This window comes from Mobula birostris, chromosome 25 (assembly GCF_030028105.1).
Source record: "Mobula birostris isolate sMobBir1 chromosome 25, sMobBir1.hap1, whole genome shotgun sequence".
NCBI lineage: Eukaryota > Metazoa > Chordata > Chondrichthyes > Myliobatiformes > Myliobatidae > Mobula > Mobula birostris.
Window position 1 is genome coordinate 23,707,754 of NC_092394.1, and position 22,260 is coordinate 23,730,013.

The 22,260-nt window shown below is 39.6% G+C and overlaps 1 protein-coding gene across 2 annotated transcripts in view; it reads left to right on the forward strand.

Annotated features, from left to right (window-relative positions):
• phf12b (PHD finger protein 12b) overlaps window positions 1-22,260 on the forward strand; it is a 94,194-nt gene that overhangs the window by 61,742 nt on the left and 10,192 nt on the right. For both annotated transcript variants that reach the window (XM_072243008.1, XM_072243009.1), the window contains exons 7-14: window positions 741-905; window positions 3,047-3,205; window positions 4,073-4,934; window positions 6,322-6,456; window positions 9,588-9,737; window positions 16,038-16,136; window positions 17,239-17,321; window positions 20,810-20,948. In XM_072243008.1, coding sequence (XP_072099109.1) covers window positions 741-905; window positions 3,047-3,205; window positions 4,073-4,934; window positions 6,322-6,456; window positions 9,588-9,737; window positions 16,038-16,136; window positions 17,239-17,321; window positions 20,810-20,948 — 1,792 coding nt within the window. The remainder of the gene's footprint in view (window positions 1-740; window positions 906-3,046; window positions 3,206-4,072; window positions 4,935-6,321; window positions 6,457-9,587; window positions 9,738-16,037; window positions 16,137-17,238; window positions 17,322-20,809; window positions 20,949-22,260) is intronic.

The following is a 22,260-nucleotide window of genomic DNA, read 5'->3' on the forward strand; positions in this document are numbered from 1 at the left end:
AGATTTTTTTAAAGATGAGTAGTTACATTGTATTGAATAACAAGGTTTAAACCTTGTCAGTTATTGAAATTCACCCTAACTTCTTAGCTTTGTTACATTATTTTTGCACTCCCATTATATTTGCATTCCAACACCCTACTATAGTGCACTTATGATAAATTACTTGAGGCAAATTAGTTTCACCGAAAAACCTACAAACTGGAGATCTCATAAAGCTGATACAATCAATTTTCTCTGAGCTAATAATTCTTCCAGTCCTGCTCTTGTGTTGGCCATTATCACACTCTGATTCAGTTCAGGACAGTTTGATTGGAGAAAGTTCTTTTTTTTACATCCTTCACTTTGCTTTGTAGTACTATGATGTGCTGATTTCATTTAGTGATAAGATTCAAAATATATTCCCAGTGGACAATGCTATGCATTGTGCCAAATTTATGGTTCATGATTTAATTCTTGAACTGAGAATGTTTCAGTCCATTGGTTTGTTTTCCTGTCATTTTAGGAGTGGGGAACTTTTGATGTACTGTTGAATAATAGCTGATGCTGACACTGTCCTTCCTAATATATCCAGGGACTAACCAAGAGAAGCATTGTTCTACTTGTGTTATCAAAGTATTCTTGTCAATTTGTGTATGCACTTCATGTATTTTAATAGTGGATGACAAATGCATTGGAAAAATGTAGATATTTGATACATTGTGTGCAGAATCTGCTTCAATTTTGATTTCTTAATCATTCAGCTTAATCAAAAGAACATGACGTTGAGCAACAGGTGCAGAATATTTGACAAGTTTCAAGACCGAATATCACAGCATGCAATTAAGATTGACTTTCTAAACAAGATCCACAGAAAGCATCCGCCCAATCGCAGACTTTCAAAAGCAGTAAAGAGGAAAAACATGAAGGTATGTGATATTCTGATAGGAATCTTTTATAGTTTACTTTGTAATAAATGTTACAAAATTAAGCTATCCATATTGTGCTCATCTAGGTTGAATTGTCTTGTTCAATAGAGATGTTAAAGTTCTGTTTTGAGTTATTTTACATTCATTTTGGCATGATTAGTGCCATTTGGAAACTGATTGGTTTCTTCTAAAAGTATGTGAAAAAGTTTTAAATTCATACCCTTAAAGTGCAGTAAATGTAGAGTAGTAATTTATGCAATGAACACTGAAAATATATTTTTTAATTTGTACAAGCTCAGACTCTGCACTGACCAGCAGTTTGGTCTGGGACTGTCTTGTCAGCATGGCTCTTTTACTCATTGGCTTCAACAGCTGGAAACATCTGGAAGCTAATGATAGTTTATTTGCTCGATGTTATTTGACTGCATTTCCTTTAGATTTGCTTTATTTTTGTAGTGTTTTATTCAAAAGAAAAAATGAAGTTCCTAGTATGGATTCCTTAGTTGGAGCAAGAATCTGTAGAACATTCTTGTTTGTGGCTTCTGGTCCCATACTGTTCAATATTGATTGGCCAGTATAGTTAAAAGGCGGAAGCTAGGTTTCTTTCAGATTTAGCATTCATTGGTACACTTCTCAGATTTTTTTAAGGTTCGGTTGCACTATTTCCAATTGATAATTCTGTGCCTGTTGTATGTTAGGAACCTTTATAAAATGTGTATTATAGCATTAATAATGTAGGATCAGCCATTTTTTCTGTTAGAAATCACCTATTATTTTCAAGTAGAATAGAGTCAGCTAGAAACTTCTGTTGATGTTAAGCAAATACTGGATCCTTTGTCGTTTTAAGGATCCTAACATTTGCAGAGGAACTAAATGCCTGAGTGGAATTCCTTTTGTTGCAGTTAATATTTTCTCCATTCAGTTACTGTGAATGTTTAATTATTGTTCCTCTGATCTAAGCACTCTATGATCATTTATTTAGGCTACCAGGTTGCCATGACATTTTTCCTGCTAAGAATTATGGGTAAGTGATCAAGGACAAAAAGTCCTGTGTAAGTCCCCTTCTCTTCCTCCCCCTCAAATAATTAGTTTAGTTAGATTAGGATGTCAGTCACAAGAGGAAGAATTTACATATTAATTCTGAGCTGTGTGTGATTGGTCTAGCAATGATTCTTAGCAAGGGTAGATACTCCAAGTTAGGTTGCCTAACCAAGTGAGTGCTTTTACCAGAGGAACGAAAAAGGAGTGAGTAAATTTCTCTGACATGTAGTTGATCTCCAAATATCATTTTCATTTGAAAGTTTTAACTCTAATTTTCCAATTAACTTATTGGCATATAGTGAATTTACATGAGGCTATTAAGATTTTTCTGAAATCGGAATATTAATGATCTCTTCTGCTAGTTGGTCTTTTTGCCAGATATTGGTTAGATGTGTGGGAAATAATTGAATTTGTATTGCTTAAAGATGGAGCAAAATTGTAATATTTTAATTAATAAGACTTAATTCCCTCTGAAGAGTACTCCTCCCTCATTCATGATCAATTAATCATAATTTTGAAGTGCGATTGTACAATTTTGAAGTGAAAATTAACTGTGAAACTTGCCATGTATATGTTATGCATAAAGTGTTTGTGATAGAAACGTCCATTTGAAAATTCACTAGACCAAATCTAATATTGGTTAGCTTAAAAAATCGGTGTTGCCCAAAATTGTGTATTTGATCATGCACATTGGTAATAGAAGCTGCCTTCTTGCCTCCTTATTTTTAGAGAAGAGCTTCATGCTGTCTTTGGGGTATGTTTAGATTGAAGATCAGTGAATATGTTATTCCTAAAGTGGTAGATATCTAAGAATTCTGGTGTAAATTAAATACTCTTTAAATGGTTGTATAAGTGTAAATATCTTGGCACTGTGTTTGACTTGAATTGCCTGATGTGGATTTTGTGTTTCTACAAAGTTGAATTAATTATTTCATAGAACTCGAATGGTTTGCCTTTATAGTTCCCAGTGCCAACATGCTCATGGCTAACTTAAAACCAGCTCATGCTACAAATGATGTTCTAAATCTGAATTTTATAGTTCTAATTTGGTTAATCTTTAAGTTCCAATAGATAACTGTTTTTATTTACGTTTTCTGAAGGTTCCTGAAGCAATTAAGGCCCAGTACCAGTATCCACCACCTCTCCTTCCAGCGGCAGGCATCCGTGATGGAGAGCTGATATGTAATGAGACTCCTTCTGAGTCACAAAAGCACCTTTCCAACTATGAGCACTTTGCTACTGAAGAAGAACAACAGGAGGTAATGAGGGAAATTAGAGTGTGAATGGCTCATGAAAGTACTTTTGGAAATATTTTAGCAAGTAAATGGCATTTTTCATGCTGAAAAAAATCAAAATAAACCTCTTTGGTCAGTTATCAGATTTTCTTGTTGGTAACTGTGAGTGTAGGAGGCTGAAGGGTGACTTTACAGAAATATATAAAGTTATGAGGGCATAGGTAAAGCAAATGATCAGTCTTTTCCCCAGGATAGAGGAGTCTAAAACTAAAGGACATAAGTTTAAGTTGAGGGGAAGATTTAAGAAATATGAAAGGCAGATTTTTCACATGGTGTTGTGAGTATCTGGAATAAGCTACCAAACAAGTGATAGAGGCAGATACTATTACAATAGTTAAAAGACATTTAGACAGTTAGTTAGATAGAAAATGCTTAGAGGGATATGGTCCAAACACAGGGAAATGGGAATTTGCTCAGCATGGATGAGTTGGGATGAAAACCTATCTCTACGTCATATAGCTGACTCTGAGTTTGAAGAGTTTTCACTTGAGATGCTTGACAAATGATTCTATGGATTCTACAACTCATGTTCTCAGTAATATTTATTTACTTTTTTTACTTGCACAGTTTGTCTTTTGCACATTGGTTGCTAGTCAGTCTGTTTCATTGACTATTGTATTTCTTTGTTCTATTGTGAATGCCTGCAAGAAAATGAATCTCAAGTTAGAATATGGTGACTTATACGTACTTTGATAATAAGTATACTTTGAACCCTGTGTTAGAATAGATTTATTTTTGCTGTTCAGAAACAATGATATTCCTACTGTTAAAATACTTCTTAAACTAATTACCCTTCCTTTTAATAAGATCTTTTTCTCCCATTTCCTGCAGTGGCTTCGTAGTGTTGTTGCACTTCAATGCAGCATATTCAAACATTTATCTGCTAAGCAGATGCCATTATTTTGGGACACTGAACACACTGAGAAAGTGGATATTAAGCCATGCATCGCAGCCCAGTGTTCAGCAGACAGCTCTTTAAGCAGTGCGCATCAGACAGCTGGAAAGAAACCATCATCCCCTTCTCTGACATCATGCAATGTTACATGCACCTCATGGACCAATAGCCAGAATTCTTCAGGTTCCTCTGTATCACAGCAGCCTGGTGCTGCAATTGCACAGGAAGAAAATGCCCGTACTTTATATCCTGAGACCTCGTGCAAGTCTTCTAGCAGTGGAACTTCAAATGGACCTTTGTCAGCAGAGGTGAAAGTAAATAGACCTTTCCCATGCACACTTTCATCAGAACCGTCCAGGCAGCTGGCAGATACACAGAGACCAAAGGGACACTTAACACAGGTGCCAAGCCAGGTATCTGGACAAGCATGGCTGCATTCTCAGCTGAGACCAGCTACGCCACCAGCAGCCAGCAACCTTCAAAATCATTTTGTGGGCACAGTTGTCAAGACAGAGAATCCAGGAGGACCTGTTTCATGCTTGCAGCGAATTCCTGTCAGTGTGACAAGTGTTCCCGCTTCTCTATCTACTTTGTGTGCCAGTTCTGAGATCACCAGCAGCTCGCAGCTTAAAAACATCGCCTCCGTGCAGATAGCTGGACGACCCACCACGTTCATGGCAAAGGTTGTTACGACATCCTCTGCTATAGCCAGGGCTATTACACCGCCAAGAGCAGTGGTAGATAGTGTATCAACACTGTTGGGACCTTCAAGGAACTTAATTTCACCAGCAACTACAGGTGGATATCATGTTCTTTATCCAGTTATTGTTCGTAAATTATATGTTTAGCAGCTATTTACAAGCTAACGATCACAATGAAATTATTTTTGCGGTGATCAGTTAATTTCATGACATTTGACCAGTCTATCATGAGATTTAGAGACTTTATTTGCTAAAAAGCTGAAAATCTGCAATGATTACTCCTCAATATGTCCCCTACAATACCCATGCAAGTATTTTAAGTCACGCGGGTGTTTGGGTTTATGCCAGCTTTCAGCAGGGTAAACCTATGTCCCCTTTTAGCCTGTGTTCTTCCTCAAATATTCATGCATTCCCCCTTTTTTGTTTTTGCCACATACCTTCACTGAGTAGTACATCAATCAGCTGTTATAAATTACCAGCATTTATTTCAAAGGTGGGATGAAACGGGAGCACCCAACAAAATACACAGTCACAATGGAATTGTACAAATGTGATACTACCACGTGCAAGGTCAGGTCGAGCCTCAGTACCTGAAGCAATGAGGCAGCAGCACTGACTGCTGTCCTACCTTGATGAATTGTTAATTTGTCTGTGTTAGGACCTCCTGTGCACTCAGGGAAACTTCAGCTGTTTGCCTCAGATTAGCGCCACCCTCTTTCCATTAGAAAGCGTTGAAGCTAACTGGAGGCTATCCTATCAGGGCAAAACATATTGCTAGCAATGTGTGTTACAGAATTGTAGTGTTGGGGTTTAATGTTGCTTCAAATTAGATTTGATGGTTTCCCAAATCATTTGTGAGTTTGGCTTTGTAATACAATATAGTTTTAAATTTTTACAGTGTACAAATTTTAGAACACTAAAAAGTGAACATTCGTCTGTATCACAATTCCTTAATTCTGTTTCCCAAATGTGATGAAAATGGTGAAGTAGACTGAAGTTGCTTTTTTTTTAAGTTAAATCCTCTGTACAGGTATTCATAGTATTAAAATTCAGTCATTTACTCAGCCTGCTGGTATTATTTTCAAAGCTGTGAAGTAGGTATTGGGTGAATGATAGAGCAAACATGATTCTTTTTTTTCTGAATCTTGTGTTGGGCATTCATCCTTTATTGAAAGTTGTTCACTGAATTTGACTTTAAGAGTCGACGATTTGATACATGGTCAATGTGAGAGCAATTGCTCTCAATTGTCACCTGTAGAAGCAAGGAGAGTTGAAAATGGATTTGGACACCAAATATGGATGGTTGAACTTTGATTTCTTTTTCTTATCTGGTTACAAATATAGTTAATAATCTTGTGCAGTTTTTATTCAAGAATAGAGTTGTGCAGTGCCAGCTTTTTGGCATGTTGTGTTGATTCTGACTGAACTTGAACAATTTGTGTTCCAAAACTGGTTATAACCAATATATATCTCTTTTTCATAAGGTAAAGTGAGTCCAACTGTGCTGTCTACAGGTGTGTCAATGGGAAACAAACCAGTTACCTTAACTTCTCCATTAAATACTTCAGTTATGTTTGACCTTGCCAACTCTCTGCAGGCAGCTATGGAAGGAAGTGGAGGTAAATGTTTTGAAAATTCCTTTATCTGAACACATTATTCTCCAGTTGATTTGCCTTCTGTTTGATGAAAAGATTTGAGGGTTTTTTTGTGCATTCATTCCTACCAATTGATCCTTAAGTTTGTTGCAGAGTTTCAATGCTCACTTTGATCGTCAAATTATGGAGGAGCCATCAGAAACTCCCACAGCCCTCGATCCTGTGATTTAAGTCTCCAAGGCCAACATGTCTTCAGAAGGGTGAGCCTACGAAAAGCATCCGGCTCAGACAGGGTACCTGGCCAAGTACTAAAAACCTGTGCTGATCAACTGGCTGGCGTCTTCACTGAGATCTTTAACGTCTCGCTTCGGCAGTCTGAGGTACCCACGTCCTTCAAGCAGTCTTCAATATGCCGGTGCCCAAGAAGAACATAGTAACCTGTATCAATGACTATCGTCCAGTAGCACTTACATTCCCAGTGATGAAGTGCTTTGAGAGGTTGGTGATAAAACATATCACCTCCTGCCTGCGAAAGGACTTGGATCCGCTCCATTTTGCCTACGGGAGCAACAGGTCCACAGCAGGTGCCATTTCACTGGCTCTTTACTCAACCTGGAACAACTGGGCAGCAAAGGTACATACACCAGGATGCTCTTTATCAACTACAGCTCAACATTCAGTACCATCATCCACTCAAAACTAATCAATAAGCTTTAAGACCTTGGCCTCTATACTCCAGTCAGTTTGGATTGGCAACATTTCCACAATCACCATCAGCACAGGTGCACCATAAGGCTGTGTGCTTAACCCACCCCACCGCCCATTGTGAGGATAAATACAGCTCCACTACCATATTTAAGTTTGCTGATGTTCCTGCTGGCCGAATCAAAGGTGGTGACAACTTGGAATATAGGAGGAAGATTGAAATGGTGCAACAACAGTCTCTTACTCAGTGTCAGCACGACTAAGGATCTAATTAACCAGTTTCCCCCGGGATCAATTAAGTATGACTATGACTATGACTAATTATTGCTTTCGGGAAGAGGAAACAGAGGTCCGTAAGCCAGTCCTCATCAGGGGATCAGAGGTGGAGAGGGTCAGCAACTTTAAATTCCTCAGTGTTACTATTTCAGAGGACGCATCATGGGCCCAGCGTGTAAGTGCAAATATGAAGAAAGGCCAGCAGCACCTCTACTTTCTTCAGAGTTTGCAAAGATTTGCATGGTATCTAAAACTTTGACAAATTTCTTTTATGTGTAGTGGAGAGTCTACTGACTGCCTGTATCACAGCCTGGTATGGAAACAGCAATGCCTATAAATTGAAAATCCTAGAAAAAAAAGTAGTGGATACGGCTCAGTCCATCATAGGTAAGCCGTCCTCACCATTGAGCACATCGTTATCACAGGAAAGCAGCATTTATCATCAAGAACGACATACAACATGCTCTCTGCTGCCATCAGGAAGAAGGTACAGGACCCTCAGGACTGACACTACCAGGTTCAGGAATAGTTAATACCTCTCAACCATCAGGCTCTTGAACCAAAGGGGATAACTTCATTTTTTCATTGAACTGTTTCCATAATCTTTGGACTCACTCCAAGGACTTCATCTCATGTTCTCGATATTTATTGCTTTATTATTATTATTACTTATTTGTGCGTTTGCCCAGTTTGTGTCTTTTGCACACTGCTTGAACGCCCAAGTTGGTGCGGTCTTTCATTGATTCCATTATGGTTATTATTTCCGCAGGAAAATAAATCTCAGGATTGTATATGCTGACATATATGCACTTTGATAATAAACTTACTTTGAACTTTGAGATTGCATTGCATGCATTCCATTTTTGATTCAAGTTTCTCAATAAATGCCATTTAAAGAAAAGGTAGTCTGAAGATTGTACTTCAGTGATGTATCTCACCAGAAACTTAAAATCTGTTGGGTGTGTTTTCTTCAGCCTGCCTTTAGGATTCAGAGTACATATGCAAGTTCCCTGTTCCACCATTGAGTTATCGAGGAATTATTCTTTGCCAGGTGCTTCATGCCTCTGATATCAATGAAGACCTAAAATATGTATATGTTAAATTGAAAGAAGCCGGAAGTAAGAGAAGTTCCTTAGAGGAAATAAGAGAGTCGAAATGCTAAAATTTGGAAGGAAAAGCCAAGGTGCTGGAGGGATCTCACCAAGTCAGGCAGTGCCTCTAAAGGAAAATTGGCAGTCAACATTTCATGTCAAAACTCCTCATCTGTGCCTTCAGCTTCTTGGTTCTCAAGTGCTTGCATTATTCAACAGAAAGGACTAGCAGTCCTTAGAAATTGTTGGCACAAGTAACTAGGACTAATAAATAGACTTCTGAGTCCATTCATCAATGAGAATTTCTGAGAGTTGAATTTTGAGCTTTGCCCTTGCTCTTCATTTGGCCTGGTATGAATGTCAGGTCTCATTCTATTCAGAAATTGCCACATGCGTAGATTCTGTGTTGGCAATATTTACACTTGGTCTATGGAATACCCAGCTGAACATAGCTGTTAATTTTTTTCAACTTCTGATTTTGTTCTGATGGTGTTTATTGTTAAGTTGCTATTATGTTAAAATAATACCAATTATTGCTGTAAAACTTAAGATCCAGGCCAATTCCATTTAATCTGAAGTTCTACCTCTGGGAAGTCATTGCTCTACTGATCTCAATGGACTTGTTTTAGTTTTCTGTTTTAATTTTAAAACACAGTTAATTTAATTGTACACATAACAAAAGTGAGGTATTCATCAGCTCCACAAACATTCTTCATTGTATTTAAAATTATGGGATGCATACACAAATATTTATGCAAAACAGGGTACTGAAGCTAAATTTCACATTGCATTTGATGGCAGCTCAGTGATAGTGAAAAATTGTAATAAAACTTATTTCTTGTTTTGAATTGATAATTGTCAGTGAAGGTGAAGGGGGAATCATGTTGGGTGGGAAGGGGAAAGTTCTATCAAAAATGTTTACGTTATTTATTTACTTACAATTTTGAATGACTCAAGGATATCAGTAGTGATAACAGTTTGAGTTTAAAGTTGGAATGTAACCTTAATTGCCTTTGTATTTTTAAATAGAAAATATGTTAGAAAGTTTTTTGGAGAAACATCGATTTTTTTTGTCTTTTGTAGAGATTGAACTTAGTAAGCTTGATGAAAAGTTGATCCAGCTACTGGCTTGGCAGAGAATTCAACAGCTGTTTCCTCCCAAAGCATCTTCTTTACCATCAGTACTTAGCAACTCAAAGACCCAGACGAGTGCTGCAACAACACAGACTGAAGGTATGTATTTATTTTGCCGCGCTCTCATTTCTGTCACTGTTTCAAGATTCAAGATTCAAAAAACTTTGTTGTCATTCTAACCGTACATCATCTCTGCAGGGCAGAATGAGACAGCGTTTCCCAGGAACAGTGCAATCATAACATAACAAATGCAACACTAAATAATAAACATAACAATAAATAGTAAAACACAACAGCCTCATGTCAGTTAAAATCAAGTTATAAGTGTCCAGTGCAAGTTAAAAGTGTCCAAAGCAGAGTCAGGTAGAGCAGCTATTTAGCAGTCTGACTGCCTGTGGGAGGAAGCTGTGTAGTAGCCTTGTGGTTTTAGTTTTGATGCTCCTGTAACGTTTGCCTGATGGCAGAGGAACAAACAGTTCATGGAGAGGGTGTAAGGGGTCTTTAATGATGTACCGTGTCTTCTGGAGGCATCGACTCTGAAAGAGGTCTTGGACAGAAGGTAGGGAGACTCCAATAACCTCTGCACCCGTAACCACCCTCTGCAAGGCTTTTTTGTCGACAGCACTTTAGCTGGAGTACCAGTAAACACAAAATAATCTGCAGATGCTGGGGTCAAAGCAACACTCACAACACGCTGGAGGAACTCAGCAGGTCGGGCAGCATCCGTGGAAAAGATCGGTCGACGCTTCGGGCCGGAACCCTTCGTCAGGATTGTAGGGGGAAGCGGGGAGCCAACACCTCATATACCGTCTAGGTAGTCTCCATCCCTTGGTATGAACATAGAATTCTCCAGCTTCCGGTAATTCCCTCCCCTCCCTTCCCCTATCCCTATGTCACTCTGCTCCCTCCCCCAGCTGCCTACCACCTCCCTCTTGGTTCCGCCTCCTACTACCCATTGTGTTTTCCCCTATTCTTTCTTCACCTTTCCTGCCTACCACCTCCCTGCCTCCCCTCCCCCACCCCTTTATCTTTCCCCTTACTGGTTTTTCACCTGGAACCTACCAGCCTTCTCCTTCCCACCCTCTCCCCCCCACCTTCTTTATAGGGCCTCTGCCCCTTCCCCCTACAGTCCTGACGAAGGGTTCCGGCCCGAAACATCGACCGATCTTTTCCACGGATGCTGCCCGACCTGCTGAGTTCCTCCAGTGTGTTGTGAGCTGGAGTACCAGGTTGTGATGCAAAAGGTCAGCACACTCTCAACCACGCCTTTGTAGAATGTAGTTAAGATGTTAGTGGGGAGTGATGCTTGTTTAAGCTTCCTCAGAAAGTGCAATCTTTGCTGGGCTCATTTCACAATCCCAGTGGTGTTCCTGGACCAGGTGAGATTGTCCGAGATCTGCACCCCAAGGAATTTGATGTTTTCCACTCTCTCCACTGTGGAGCTGCTGATGCTGGGGAGTGTGTGCTCAGGCTGAGACCGTGTGAAATCGACGATCATCTCCTTGGTTTTGGTGACATTAAGCATCAAGTTGGTATCACTGCACCAGCTCTCTAGGTGCTTGACCTCCTCCCTGTACACTGTTTCATCATTTTTTTCTGATGAGCTCCACCACTGTGCTATCATCAGCAAATTTAATGATCAGGTTCTCCTTGAATCTGGCTGCACAGTCATGTGTTGGCAGTGTAAACAGCAACGGGCTAAGCACACAGCCTTGTGGGGATCCAGTGCTCAGTGTGATGGAGTCAAAGATGTTCCTGCCAACACGGACTGACTGTGGTCTGACTGTCAAGAAATCCAGAATCCAGCGACACATGGCAGTGTTAAGGTCAAGCAGCGACAGTTTCTCCACTAGTCTCTGCGGGATGATGGTATTGAGCGCTGAACTGAAATCAATGTACAGGATTCTGGCATAAGTGTCTTTGATGTCCAAGTGAGAGAGAACTGTGTGCAGTGTGGTGGATATTGCGTCCTCCGTAGAGCGATTTGGACGATAAGCAAACTGTAGAGGATCCAGCGATGAGGGGAGGCTGGCTGTGATATGAGGCTTGATAAGCCGTTCAAAACGTTTCATCACTATGGGGGTCAGGGCAACGGGACGGTGATCAATCAGACAGGCTACAACTTATTTCTTTGCTACAGGGATGATTGTGGAGGTTTTGAAGCATCTGGGAACAATGGCTTGACTAAGGGAGATGTTGAAAATGTCTGTCAGGACATCTGCTAATACATCAGCACATTCCTTGAGCACACGTCCAGGGATGTTGTCGGGACTCCTGCTTTTCATGGATTGACCCTGGCAAGGGTCCTCCGTGTTTGCTGTGGATCAGTGATAGCAGCCGGCTGGTCTGATGGTAAAAAGGGACTGGCTCTCCCCCTTGCTGTACTGTTTGATGCTTCGAAGCGTGCAAAGGAATTGTTAAGCCTGTCTGGAAGAGAGGCGTCGCTGTCATCAGTTTTCTGCCTGATCTTGTAGTCTGTCAGAGCTTTAATTCCCTGCCACATCCGTCTGGTGTCTCCTGTGTCACAGAAGTGTCCATTTATTTTGCCCGCATAGGCCCTTTTCACTTTCCTGATCCCTAGTGAAAGCGCAGACCTGGCTGAGTGAAGCGCACTCCTGTCCCCCGATCTGTAGGCTATGTCATGGGCCTTCAGTTGTGAACGCATCTCTGTTGTCATCCATGGCTTTTTATAACCACGTGAGGTAAAGGTTTTCATCACAGTGACATCCTCCGTGCATTTGGCTATGTAGCTATGCAGCCCATCTAGTCCTGGTCGTACTTTTTATCATTTCAGGTTCAGGTGCTCTTTTGGTCACCTTATAATCCTCAGATCTTCATGAATATTAGCTTGCCCAAAGTACAGTGCTTGTACTTTATTCTGCACCAATTCCCTTCTACCACATTCCCTCTGCTCATTGAACTGAAGTAGTTCCTGGGCTCAAAATTCTTATCTTTGTGTTTCAAAGTCTTATTGCTCCCTCTCTTATTTTCTCTAACCCCATGCCCTAATTTCTCCTGAGAAATTGGTCTCATGCCTACCCTTATTCTGTGTGCCCCTTGGTTTGTTATCATGTCTACTGCTTCTTGTACACCATATTCTGGGATTTCCAGTGGAATGCCTCTTATCCAACTTTAAGATACTCCACACCATCTCCTTGATCTGGACGATGCTGAGGATGTTCTATGAGTCTGTGGTGACCAGTGCTATCATGTTTGCTGTTGTGTGCTGGGGCAGCAGGCTGAGGGTATCAGACACCAACAGAATCAACAAACTCATTCGTAAAGCCAGTGATGTTGTGGCGATGGAACTGGACTCTCTCACGGTGGTGTCTGAAAAGAGGATGCTGTCCAAGTTGCATGCCATCTGGGACAATGTCTCCCATCCACTACATAATGTACTGGTTGGGCACAGGAGTACATTCAGCCAGAGACTCATTCCACCAAGATGCAACACAGAGCGTCATAGGAAGTCATTCCTGCCTGTGGCCTTCAAACTTTACAACTCCTCCCTGGAGGGTCAGACACCCTGAGCCAATAGGCTGGTCCTGGACTTATTTCATAATTTACTGGCATAAATTACATATTACTATTTAACTATTTATGGTTTTATTACTATTTATTATTTATGGTGCAACTGTAATGAAAACCAATTTCCCCCGGGATCAATAAAGTATGACTATGACTATGATTGTATGTTTCACTTCTTTCAAAGCTAAACTTACAAAAGTCTTAGGCACCCTAGATTTTTTTAATATAAATATTTTAGATTTTTATCTCATCTTCTGTTTTAGTGTATCAGTAGAAAAGAGCAAATTTTAGATTTTCAAACATTAATTTTCCAAAAAATTAAATGTGACAGGGAAATTTTTGTATTTTGTTAAAGAAAGTAGTATATTAAGTAATAGACCTCTTTTTAAATAAAAGCTTGTTTACTTTGTAGGTTTGTAACCTAGTGCATGACTAAGCAAATATCAAACAGCTTCCAATGATCAATGACACAATGAGTTGAATAAACTAAACTGATTAACTGAAACAGAAGTGGGTGTACAGTAGAAGGAATGGGCAAAAGGCAACCAAACTAAAAGGTGAGGGTGTGGCAAATGTGACTGTTTAACCTTCAAATCATCAATTCTTACACCATGGCAAGAGTGAGCATAACAACACTACCCAACGTGGTCATCCTGCATCAGCAAGGTCTCTGCCAAGCAGAAATTTTGCAGCAGACAGGAGTTTCAATATCTACTGTCCAATGTTCTGAAGAAGCACAAAGAAACAGTCAAGGTTGATGACCAGAAACACAGTGGTTGGTCAAGGAAACTGAGTGAGAGATGCATCCAACTACCATCCCTTCTAAGTTGGAAGAAGTCCTGCACTGTTATCAGCTCTAAACTCACAGAAACCACTGGAACCCAAGTACATCCCTCAACAGTCCAAAAAAATTGTCAGGAGTGATCTTCATGGAAGAGTTGCTGCCAAAAAGCCATTCCTTTGCAGTGGAAACGAAGCCGAGAGACTTAACTGTGCACAAAAACATAAGGACTGGGTGCTGAACAGTGGTAGCAAGTGCTCTGGACTGGTGAGTGAACATTAGAAAATTTTGGCTCAATCAGGAGGCAGTTTGGCTGTAGAAGAACTGGAGAGTGCTACATGCATGAGTATCTGCAGCCAACAGTGAAGCACAGTGAAGGGTCCCTGCAAGTTTGGGGCTGCATTTCTACAAATGAAGTTGGTGACCTGGTCAGAATTAGTGGAATCCTCAATACTAAGATGTACAAGACCTACTCTTGTCCATCATGCAATACCATCAGGGAGGTATCTGATCAGTCCCAACTTCATTCTGCAGCAGGACAATGACCCCAAGCACATGGCCAAGGTCGTAAAGAACTATCTTCAAAGAAAAGAACAAGAAGTTCTGCAGCAGATGGCATGACCTCCACAGAGCCCTGATTTCTATGTCATAAAGGCTGTCTGGGATTACCTGGAGTGACAGAAGCAAGCAAGACAGCCATATTCTGCAGAAGAACTGTGGCAAGTTTTCCGAGATGCTTGGAACAACCTACCTGCCAATTTTATTATAGAACTTCATAACAATTTAAAGGCAATAGGTTGTCACTTGGTGTATATAGATTTTATTTAGTTGTTTACTGCACTTTATAGTAATTTGTTTTTGATATTTAGAAACCTTTCATTATTTTTGAAAGCATCTTCACTTTACAGAATTTTGCACAGTATACTACATTATTTGGCAATTCTTACATTGAAATATATAACCCTCAGGTTTGCCCAGCATGCGTTTGTCTAGGGGAAGACATCCTCTTGCCCAGCCAAACTGAGAAATCTCATTTTTGTGGATGTTGCGTGATGTGTTGCCTGGTTACAAATCCGAACCGCAAAATATCAGACAGTACACCATATGCAATTTTAACAATTGAACTTTATAAATGTTAATATGACTATAGGATTAGTAAAGAAAAAAGAAAAAGTGCCCATTTTAATGAAACAGTCTAATGTGAATGTTGGAACCCATGGATTTGTCCATTCGTTCCTCATCAACCGAGTATCGCTGACCATCGGACCCTTGCTCCAAGTCCCGGTCTATCAACTTATATTGCTGCTACAGAGAAACCATTAGCGTGGCAGTGAAACATTACAGAGAGGCCATTATATTAGCAGTGAAACCTTACAGCACGTTACAAGTAATTGGTGCAAGTTCTTGCTGTCGGTCAGAATTAGAATGTGATATAAAATCAAAAAGTTGCAAATGCTGGAAGTACAAAATTTAAAATTGCTGGAAACACTCAGCAAGTCGGGCAGCATCTGTGGAAAGAGAAATAGCATTCATGATTGATTAGAACGGCAGCGATGAAGGAATAAAATCTCCAGAGAAGTGGTGGCCTTCTAGGTGAATTCTGATTCCATGACTCACCTTATAATGGAACTGTAGCCCAGCGCTTTGTATTTAAATTCTATTTCAGCAAGTTATGAACCTAGTTGCCAATGAATGTGGTAATTTTTGGGATGACTACAAGGAAAGTCCATCATATCCTTTTGGGAATTTTCACTCCAACCTGATCTGGCTTGTGCTAGCCCCTAGTTGAAATGTGTGATTGATTCTTGATGCTCCTATAAAAGGTTCTATTGGTCTTTGATTTGACAGCGCATGTCAATAAAGATGAGGTTGAGTTATAAATGTAACCTGTCCAGAATGCATACAGCAATTACAGCTTGTCATATACTTGGGAAACATAGTATTATCATCTTCTTTAGTTATTTTTCAATCATTAAATAATGACATTGTTAGCTTTCAAGTAACCTTGAATTTAAGGTGCATTTCCTGTTTGATACAAAGGACAAGCGTTGCAGGTTCTAATGTTAAAATATTTTAATTTTATTTTCCAGTTCCAGTGAAAGAAGTTCAGGCACGAGCTGTGTTTTATCCTCTAACGGGTAAAGGTCAAGCTGTTAATATGTGCTACAGAACACTTTATATAGGAACAGGTGAGCAAAAAGCATCTGTTAGTGGTTCACTAATAATAATCTTTGCAAGTAGATGAATATTGCTGTGCAACATTGTGCTGACTTCTCCCATTTACAAGTATTGTTTGAAATCCATTGCTTAAATCTCTTTGAAGCGTAGAAATGTTTAATTGTTGCTATCCCACACCCTCCCTCAAATTGTTTACCTGGTTTAATTTGGAGAGGTGAATGTTTAACAGATGAATGTTTTGAGGTAATACTTTCATTCAACTGAAAAATTTTGCTGATTTATTAGGCATTCAAAGCAGTTCCTCCATTTGCTACAGCCAGAGCTGCATAAAATTCCTCTGGAGCTTGAGGCACATCTTTCTTTGATGCTATTTGACTGATATGCAGCAAGGAGATCACTGGAGAAACTGATAACCTGTCATATCAGTCACTTTTTACACTGATTTAGTTTAAGCCTCATTTACCAAGTTCACCTAAATACAGCACATCCAGCGTGTATTCCATTGTTGACTAAATGATCATCCGTGGCATGCAAAAGAAAAGTAAAATATCTATCTTTCTGCTTGGCCCTCCCTTTATATCTTCCTTTATGAATTCTGATCTTTTCAGTTTGACTGAGACATTGACTGTGTTTTTAGCTGCTACTTGCCGTTTCTCAGGTTCCCATCCCACTGTCTGCAGTGCTTTCACATTTTCTGTCTCCCCATCTCTGCTCGTAGCTGCCTTAAGCTTTCTTACTGTCTCCCCAACCCCTTTCACACCATAATTGACTAACATACTGACTCCCTAATGCCAGCAGCTGTTTCTCAGTTTTTCTTTCCTGATCTACAGCTGTCTACTTGTAGTCTCTCTGTCATTATTCCTCCCTTTTTCTTCTTTGTGCTCACCTTTTATATTTTCCGTCCCATTTATTTGGTATGTATGCAACTTGTCATCACTTTGTGGTAATCTGGCTCTTTTTTATTCTGTTTTCCAATCTTCAGGCAAATCTTCTGTAAATGATGTAGCCGTTTCCTGGAACTTTTAACCTTTAGTGCTCCAAATAATTTGAGGGTGGGTGGTAAAATGGAAGCTGGTTATTATAACTGAAATTTGCTTTTCTGTTTCATTTCAGGTGCTGACATGGATGTGTGCCTTACAAATTATGGTTATTGTAATTATGTTTCAGGCAAACATGCCTGCATATTCTATGATGAGGTAAGGTTCCTACCCTATCCCAAAAAAGAAATACTTGATTTTGCCACACTCTGTCTGGAAAAAATATCTCAAATTACCTAGAAATTTCATACCGTTGAAGTGCTTACTGGGTTGTTCAAAAGCTTGAAGCTTGCTCCACTCAGCTTGTAAATCTTGCAGAACTTAAGTATAATGCTGATGTGCCTAACCATAACTGATGGTTTTCAACTGGAGGTTCTCCAAGCTGCCTGAAAGGCACTGGGTGTATGTAGTAGCAGTCATCTTAAGGAAAATGAGAATTAATGGCAAAACATTGGTAAACAAGGTAAATGATTGTGTAGTGATAAAGAAAAAAACTTTCAAAAGAAATATTTGTGGTTTGACTCATCAGTGGAATGAAGTTACATAACTATTAAGCCCTGCAATAAATAGTCACCACATGCAGCTAACTACTAGAATAATGAAGTGTAGTTTATCATGAGAAGAAACAATAAATAGTGCAGAAAGTAAATGTTAAGTCTTGCATATTTCTTGGCAGAAAAAAAAAGTGCTGTTGGTGAATGTAGTCATATCCATTCAACATTTGTTATGTATTCATATTAAATTACTTCTTTTGGAGGTGATTAACATTGGTATTTCTGAGTCTTGTAAACTGTTATTGCAAGCAATGTTCTTTACATCCAAATGTAGCTCATTCTGTAGTTTCTTATCCTTAAGAGGTTAGATGGTGGACCATAATTTTAAAAATATATATCGTTGTGGTAGATTTGATAAAGAAGGGTTACCTTGAGGCTAATGAAGATTAAATCGTAGCTGTGTTCAAAGGGAAATCTCTAAAAGGATAATTTGTAGGCATTGTCCACTAATCTTTTAGTCTGTAACAAAGGACATTGTTGAAATTTATTTTAAAGGACAGAAGTAGAATTTTAGTGTAATATACTAGAATAGAATAAGAAAAAGAAATTGAAAAGAAAATTACTCCATTGAAGACAAATACATAAAATGCTGGAGGAACTCAGCAGTTCAGGCAGCATCTATGAAGGGAATTGAACAGTCGACATTTTGGGCTGAGAGCCTTCAGTCTCTCTTATCTTCACTGAGAAACTGACTCTTGCACAGGTATGCTGAATAGAATGGCCTCTTATGCTGCAGTAGTTTTATATCCTGGTACAAGGGTCCCCAACATTTTTTGCACTGCAGACCGGTTTAATATTGACAATATTCTTGCGGACCGGCCGACCACAGGGGGGTGGGGGGGGGGTGTAGGGTTGCCAACGGATAAGAGTAGCAGTCAAATACATTGAACTTACCCCGAGAAAGAGTACAATGACCATGAAGCCTTGCGCGGGGACCAGTGTGCTTGTGTAACATGCACATGCGTGTACGTGCCAATTTTTTCTACAAATGGTTTTTGGCGATTCTGTTCGGGAGCGGGGGGAGGTAATCACAACCAGAATATAGGTGATAAGTGGCTAATACACTCAATTTCGTTTCTAAAAGGGTTTATCTGATGAATTTAATATTAAACACACAGTGCATACTTTCCTTGCATGAATATAGTGATAAGTCAATTATCAGGAGAGGACAGGGGAGCTTGAAGTAAGTGTTGAACGAACTTCCAGTAGAAGTGGTAGAGGCAGGTTCGATATTATCATTTAAAGAAAAATTGGATCGGTATATGGACAGGAAAGGAATGGAGGGTTATGGGCTGAGTGCAGGTCGGTGGGACTAGGTGAGAGTGGCGTTCGACACGGACTAGAAGGGCCGAGATGGCCTGTTTCTGTGCTGTAATTGCTATATGGTTATATAAGTCAATAGCATCATAACATTTTAAATAATGTTTGGATATTAAACACACAGCACATATTTTCCCCGTATGAACATATAAAAACATTGCCACACACCAATATCGCTGAATCAGTGGGAGCCCTGGGCTTGTTTTCCTGCAACAAGACGGTCCTATCGAGGGGTGATGGGAGACAGCGATACTTGAAGGGGGTTCCTTATGTCCAGTCTATTCTGCAATTTAGTTTTCATTGCATTCATTGCAGAGATATGTTGGAAATGGAAGCAACGTTTTCAGTGCTTTCGTGGCTATCTTAGGATATTGAACCTTGAGTTTGATCCGGAATGCCAGCAGAGATGTTATATCAAACATACTTTTCAGCCCGCTGTCATTTGTAGGCTTGAGGAGTTGATCTCCTTCCTGCACTGTCATGGATGACGCGCAGGTAATGACTTCGCGTGCATTCAAGCTCAACAGTGGGCGTGACAGGGAATGAGGAAAGGTGCAGCTGACTCATTTCGCCTGATCATATCATTTCCTCACGGCCCGGTAGCACATGCTTTGCGGCCCGGTGGTTGGGGACCGCTGTCCTAGTAAATACATTGTTAGCTATTTCTCAGATTGAGGGAGCCTACATAAGTAATTTAAACTAATGAATAACCCTCCTTTCTGTCTAGTGAAGATTGATTGATGATGAAAAAAATAAATTATTATGTTATATTTGCAGAGCCTCTGCTTAATTAGATTGTCATTGGCTGAGTGAAGAATATGGTTAATTTTGATTTACAGTATTCTTTCAAAGTTCAAGTAAATGTGAGCAGCTGAACTGATGCAGCTTAGAAGATCTAATTCGAGTAATAGGTTGACCTACTTTAAAAAGTAAAAAGGCTTAAAACTATTAGATTCTGGGGAGTCAAGTGAAGTTCATTTTTTAAAAAGTGACCACAATTTTCCTGTGTTAATCAGGAAGCTTGGTCTTGAATTTTTTAAATAAAATTTTCTACTAAAGCTTCCCAGTATCTGTTTATTTTCATGGCAGTGTGAAACAAATGGTGTGATTGCATGAGAATGCTCTGATTTTGTTTGGGTGTATTTAAAAAGGTTAAAAATGGGATTGGTTTAGATGGGTGCTTGATGATCAACACAGACTAACTTTGCCAAAGGGCCTGTTTGAAGCTGTATGACTCCGAATTTAGTCAGGAACAATTAAAGCAAGTTTTAAGTGGCAGAAAATATAAGCATTTACCCTTTTCCTGGTGTTGCACTTCAACTGATAAGTGAAATTGCTATTGAAGGAGTAAAGAGGTTGAGAAATATTTGACAATAAAGTTCCACTCAGTAACTTATTGTGTATAAGTATCACTTTTGTTTGGTCAGAGCAAGTTAAAGCTCTCAATACACCATTTATAAGTTGTAGATAAGTAAAGCAATTCTTGTTTGCATTAATTTATCTGAAGTTTCTCCTTTTTGCTTTTTATGAGCTACGCCTGATAAACAGCTCACACTGGAGTTAAATATGGACTAATCCATAAAAATTGAAGGGAAACTTTGGGTACAAAACTCCAAAAAAACCATTGAACCTTTTAATTAAATGGTGGTACTATGGTCACATACATGTACTTTGATAATAAATTTATTTTGAATTATTAATATCAGAGTTACAATATGTAGTTTAAAACAAAGAATTACTGACATTTTTAACTTTTATATTATCTGATTTTAGAACACAAAACACTATGAATTGTTGAACTACAGTGAACATGGGACAACTGTTGACAACGTACTCTATTCATGCGACTTCTCTGAGAAAACTACTCCCACTCCACCCAGCAGTATTGTTGCCAAAGTACAAAGTGTAATAAGTAAGCATTTTCTTTTTCCATTTCCCAAAGGTAAATTAAATTGATGTACAATAATTACTGCTACTTATTTAAACTTGAATCAATGAAAGATGCTTGATATTTGTGGCAGGCATTAAATACTATCACCTCATACAAAGTGAAATCAAATGATATCGGTGAAACAGGGTTTTGCTTCTGCATGAGCTCAGTGCTGTAAAAGCACAGCAGAATTGTCACAGGTTCCCGCAGCCCTTGAATGATCCAATGACTTCAACCTCTGAAGCCAATGTGAGTGCATCCTTCAGGAAGATGAAACCACGGAAAGCATCCGGTCCAGACCTGAGCTGTTCAAGTGGCTGAAGTGTTCACCAGTGGCTTTAACCTCTCGCTTTGGCAGTCTGAGGTACCCCCAGACATGAGTCTCAGCCCAAAACATTGACTGTTTACTGTTTTCCATAGATGCTGCCTGACCTGCTGAGTTTCTCCAGTATTTTGTGTGTGTTGCTTTGAGTCTGAGGTACCCACCTGCTTCAAACAGGCTTCAATTATACTGGTGCCTAAGAAGAACGTCGTAACCTGCCTCAATGACTATCGTCCAGTAGCACTTACATCCACAGTGAAGTAGTGTTTTGAGAAGTTGGTGAAGAAACAAACACATCAACTCTTGCCTGAGAAGTGACTTGGATCTGCTCCAATTTGCCTACTGGCACAACAGGTCCATAGCAGATGCTATTTCATTGGGTCTTCACTGAGCCCTAGGACACCTGGAGAGCAAAGGTACATACTTCAGGATGCCCTTTATTGTTTACAGCTCAGCGTTCAATACTATTATCCCCTCAAAACTAACCAAAAAGCTTCAAGGCCTTGGTCTCAATACTTCCTTGTACAATTAGATCCTCAATTTTCTCAGTTACAGACCCCAGTCAGTTTGGATTGGCAACAACATCACCACCACGAACTCCATCAGCAGAAGTGCACCACAGGGCTGTGTCATTAGTCCCCTGCGCTTTTTGCTTTACACTTATGACTGGCTAAGCACAACTCTAATGCCATATTTTAATTTACTGACGACACGACTGACATGGGCTGAATCAATAGCAGTGATGAATCAGTACATAAACACGAGATTGAAAGTCTTGGCTGAGCGGTGCCACAGCAACGACCTCTGAATAAATATCAGCAAGACCAAGGTGCTGATTATTGGCTTCAGGAGGAGGAAACTGGAGGTCCATGAGCCAGTCCTCATCAGGGAATCAGAAGTAGGGAGTTTTAGCAACCTTAAGTTCCTTGTTACAATTTCAGTGGACCTGTCCTGGGCAATTATGAAGAAACC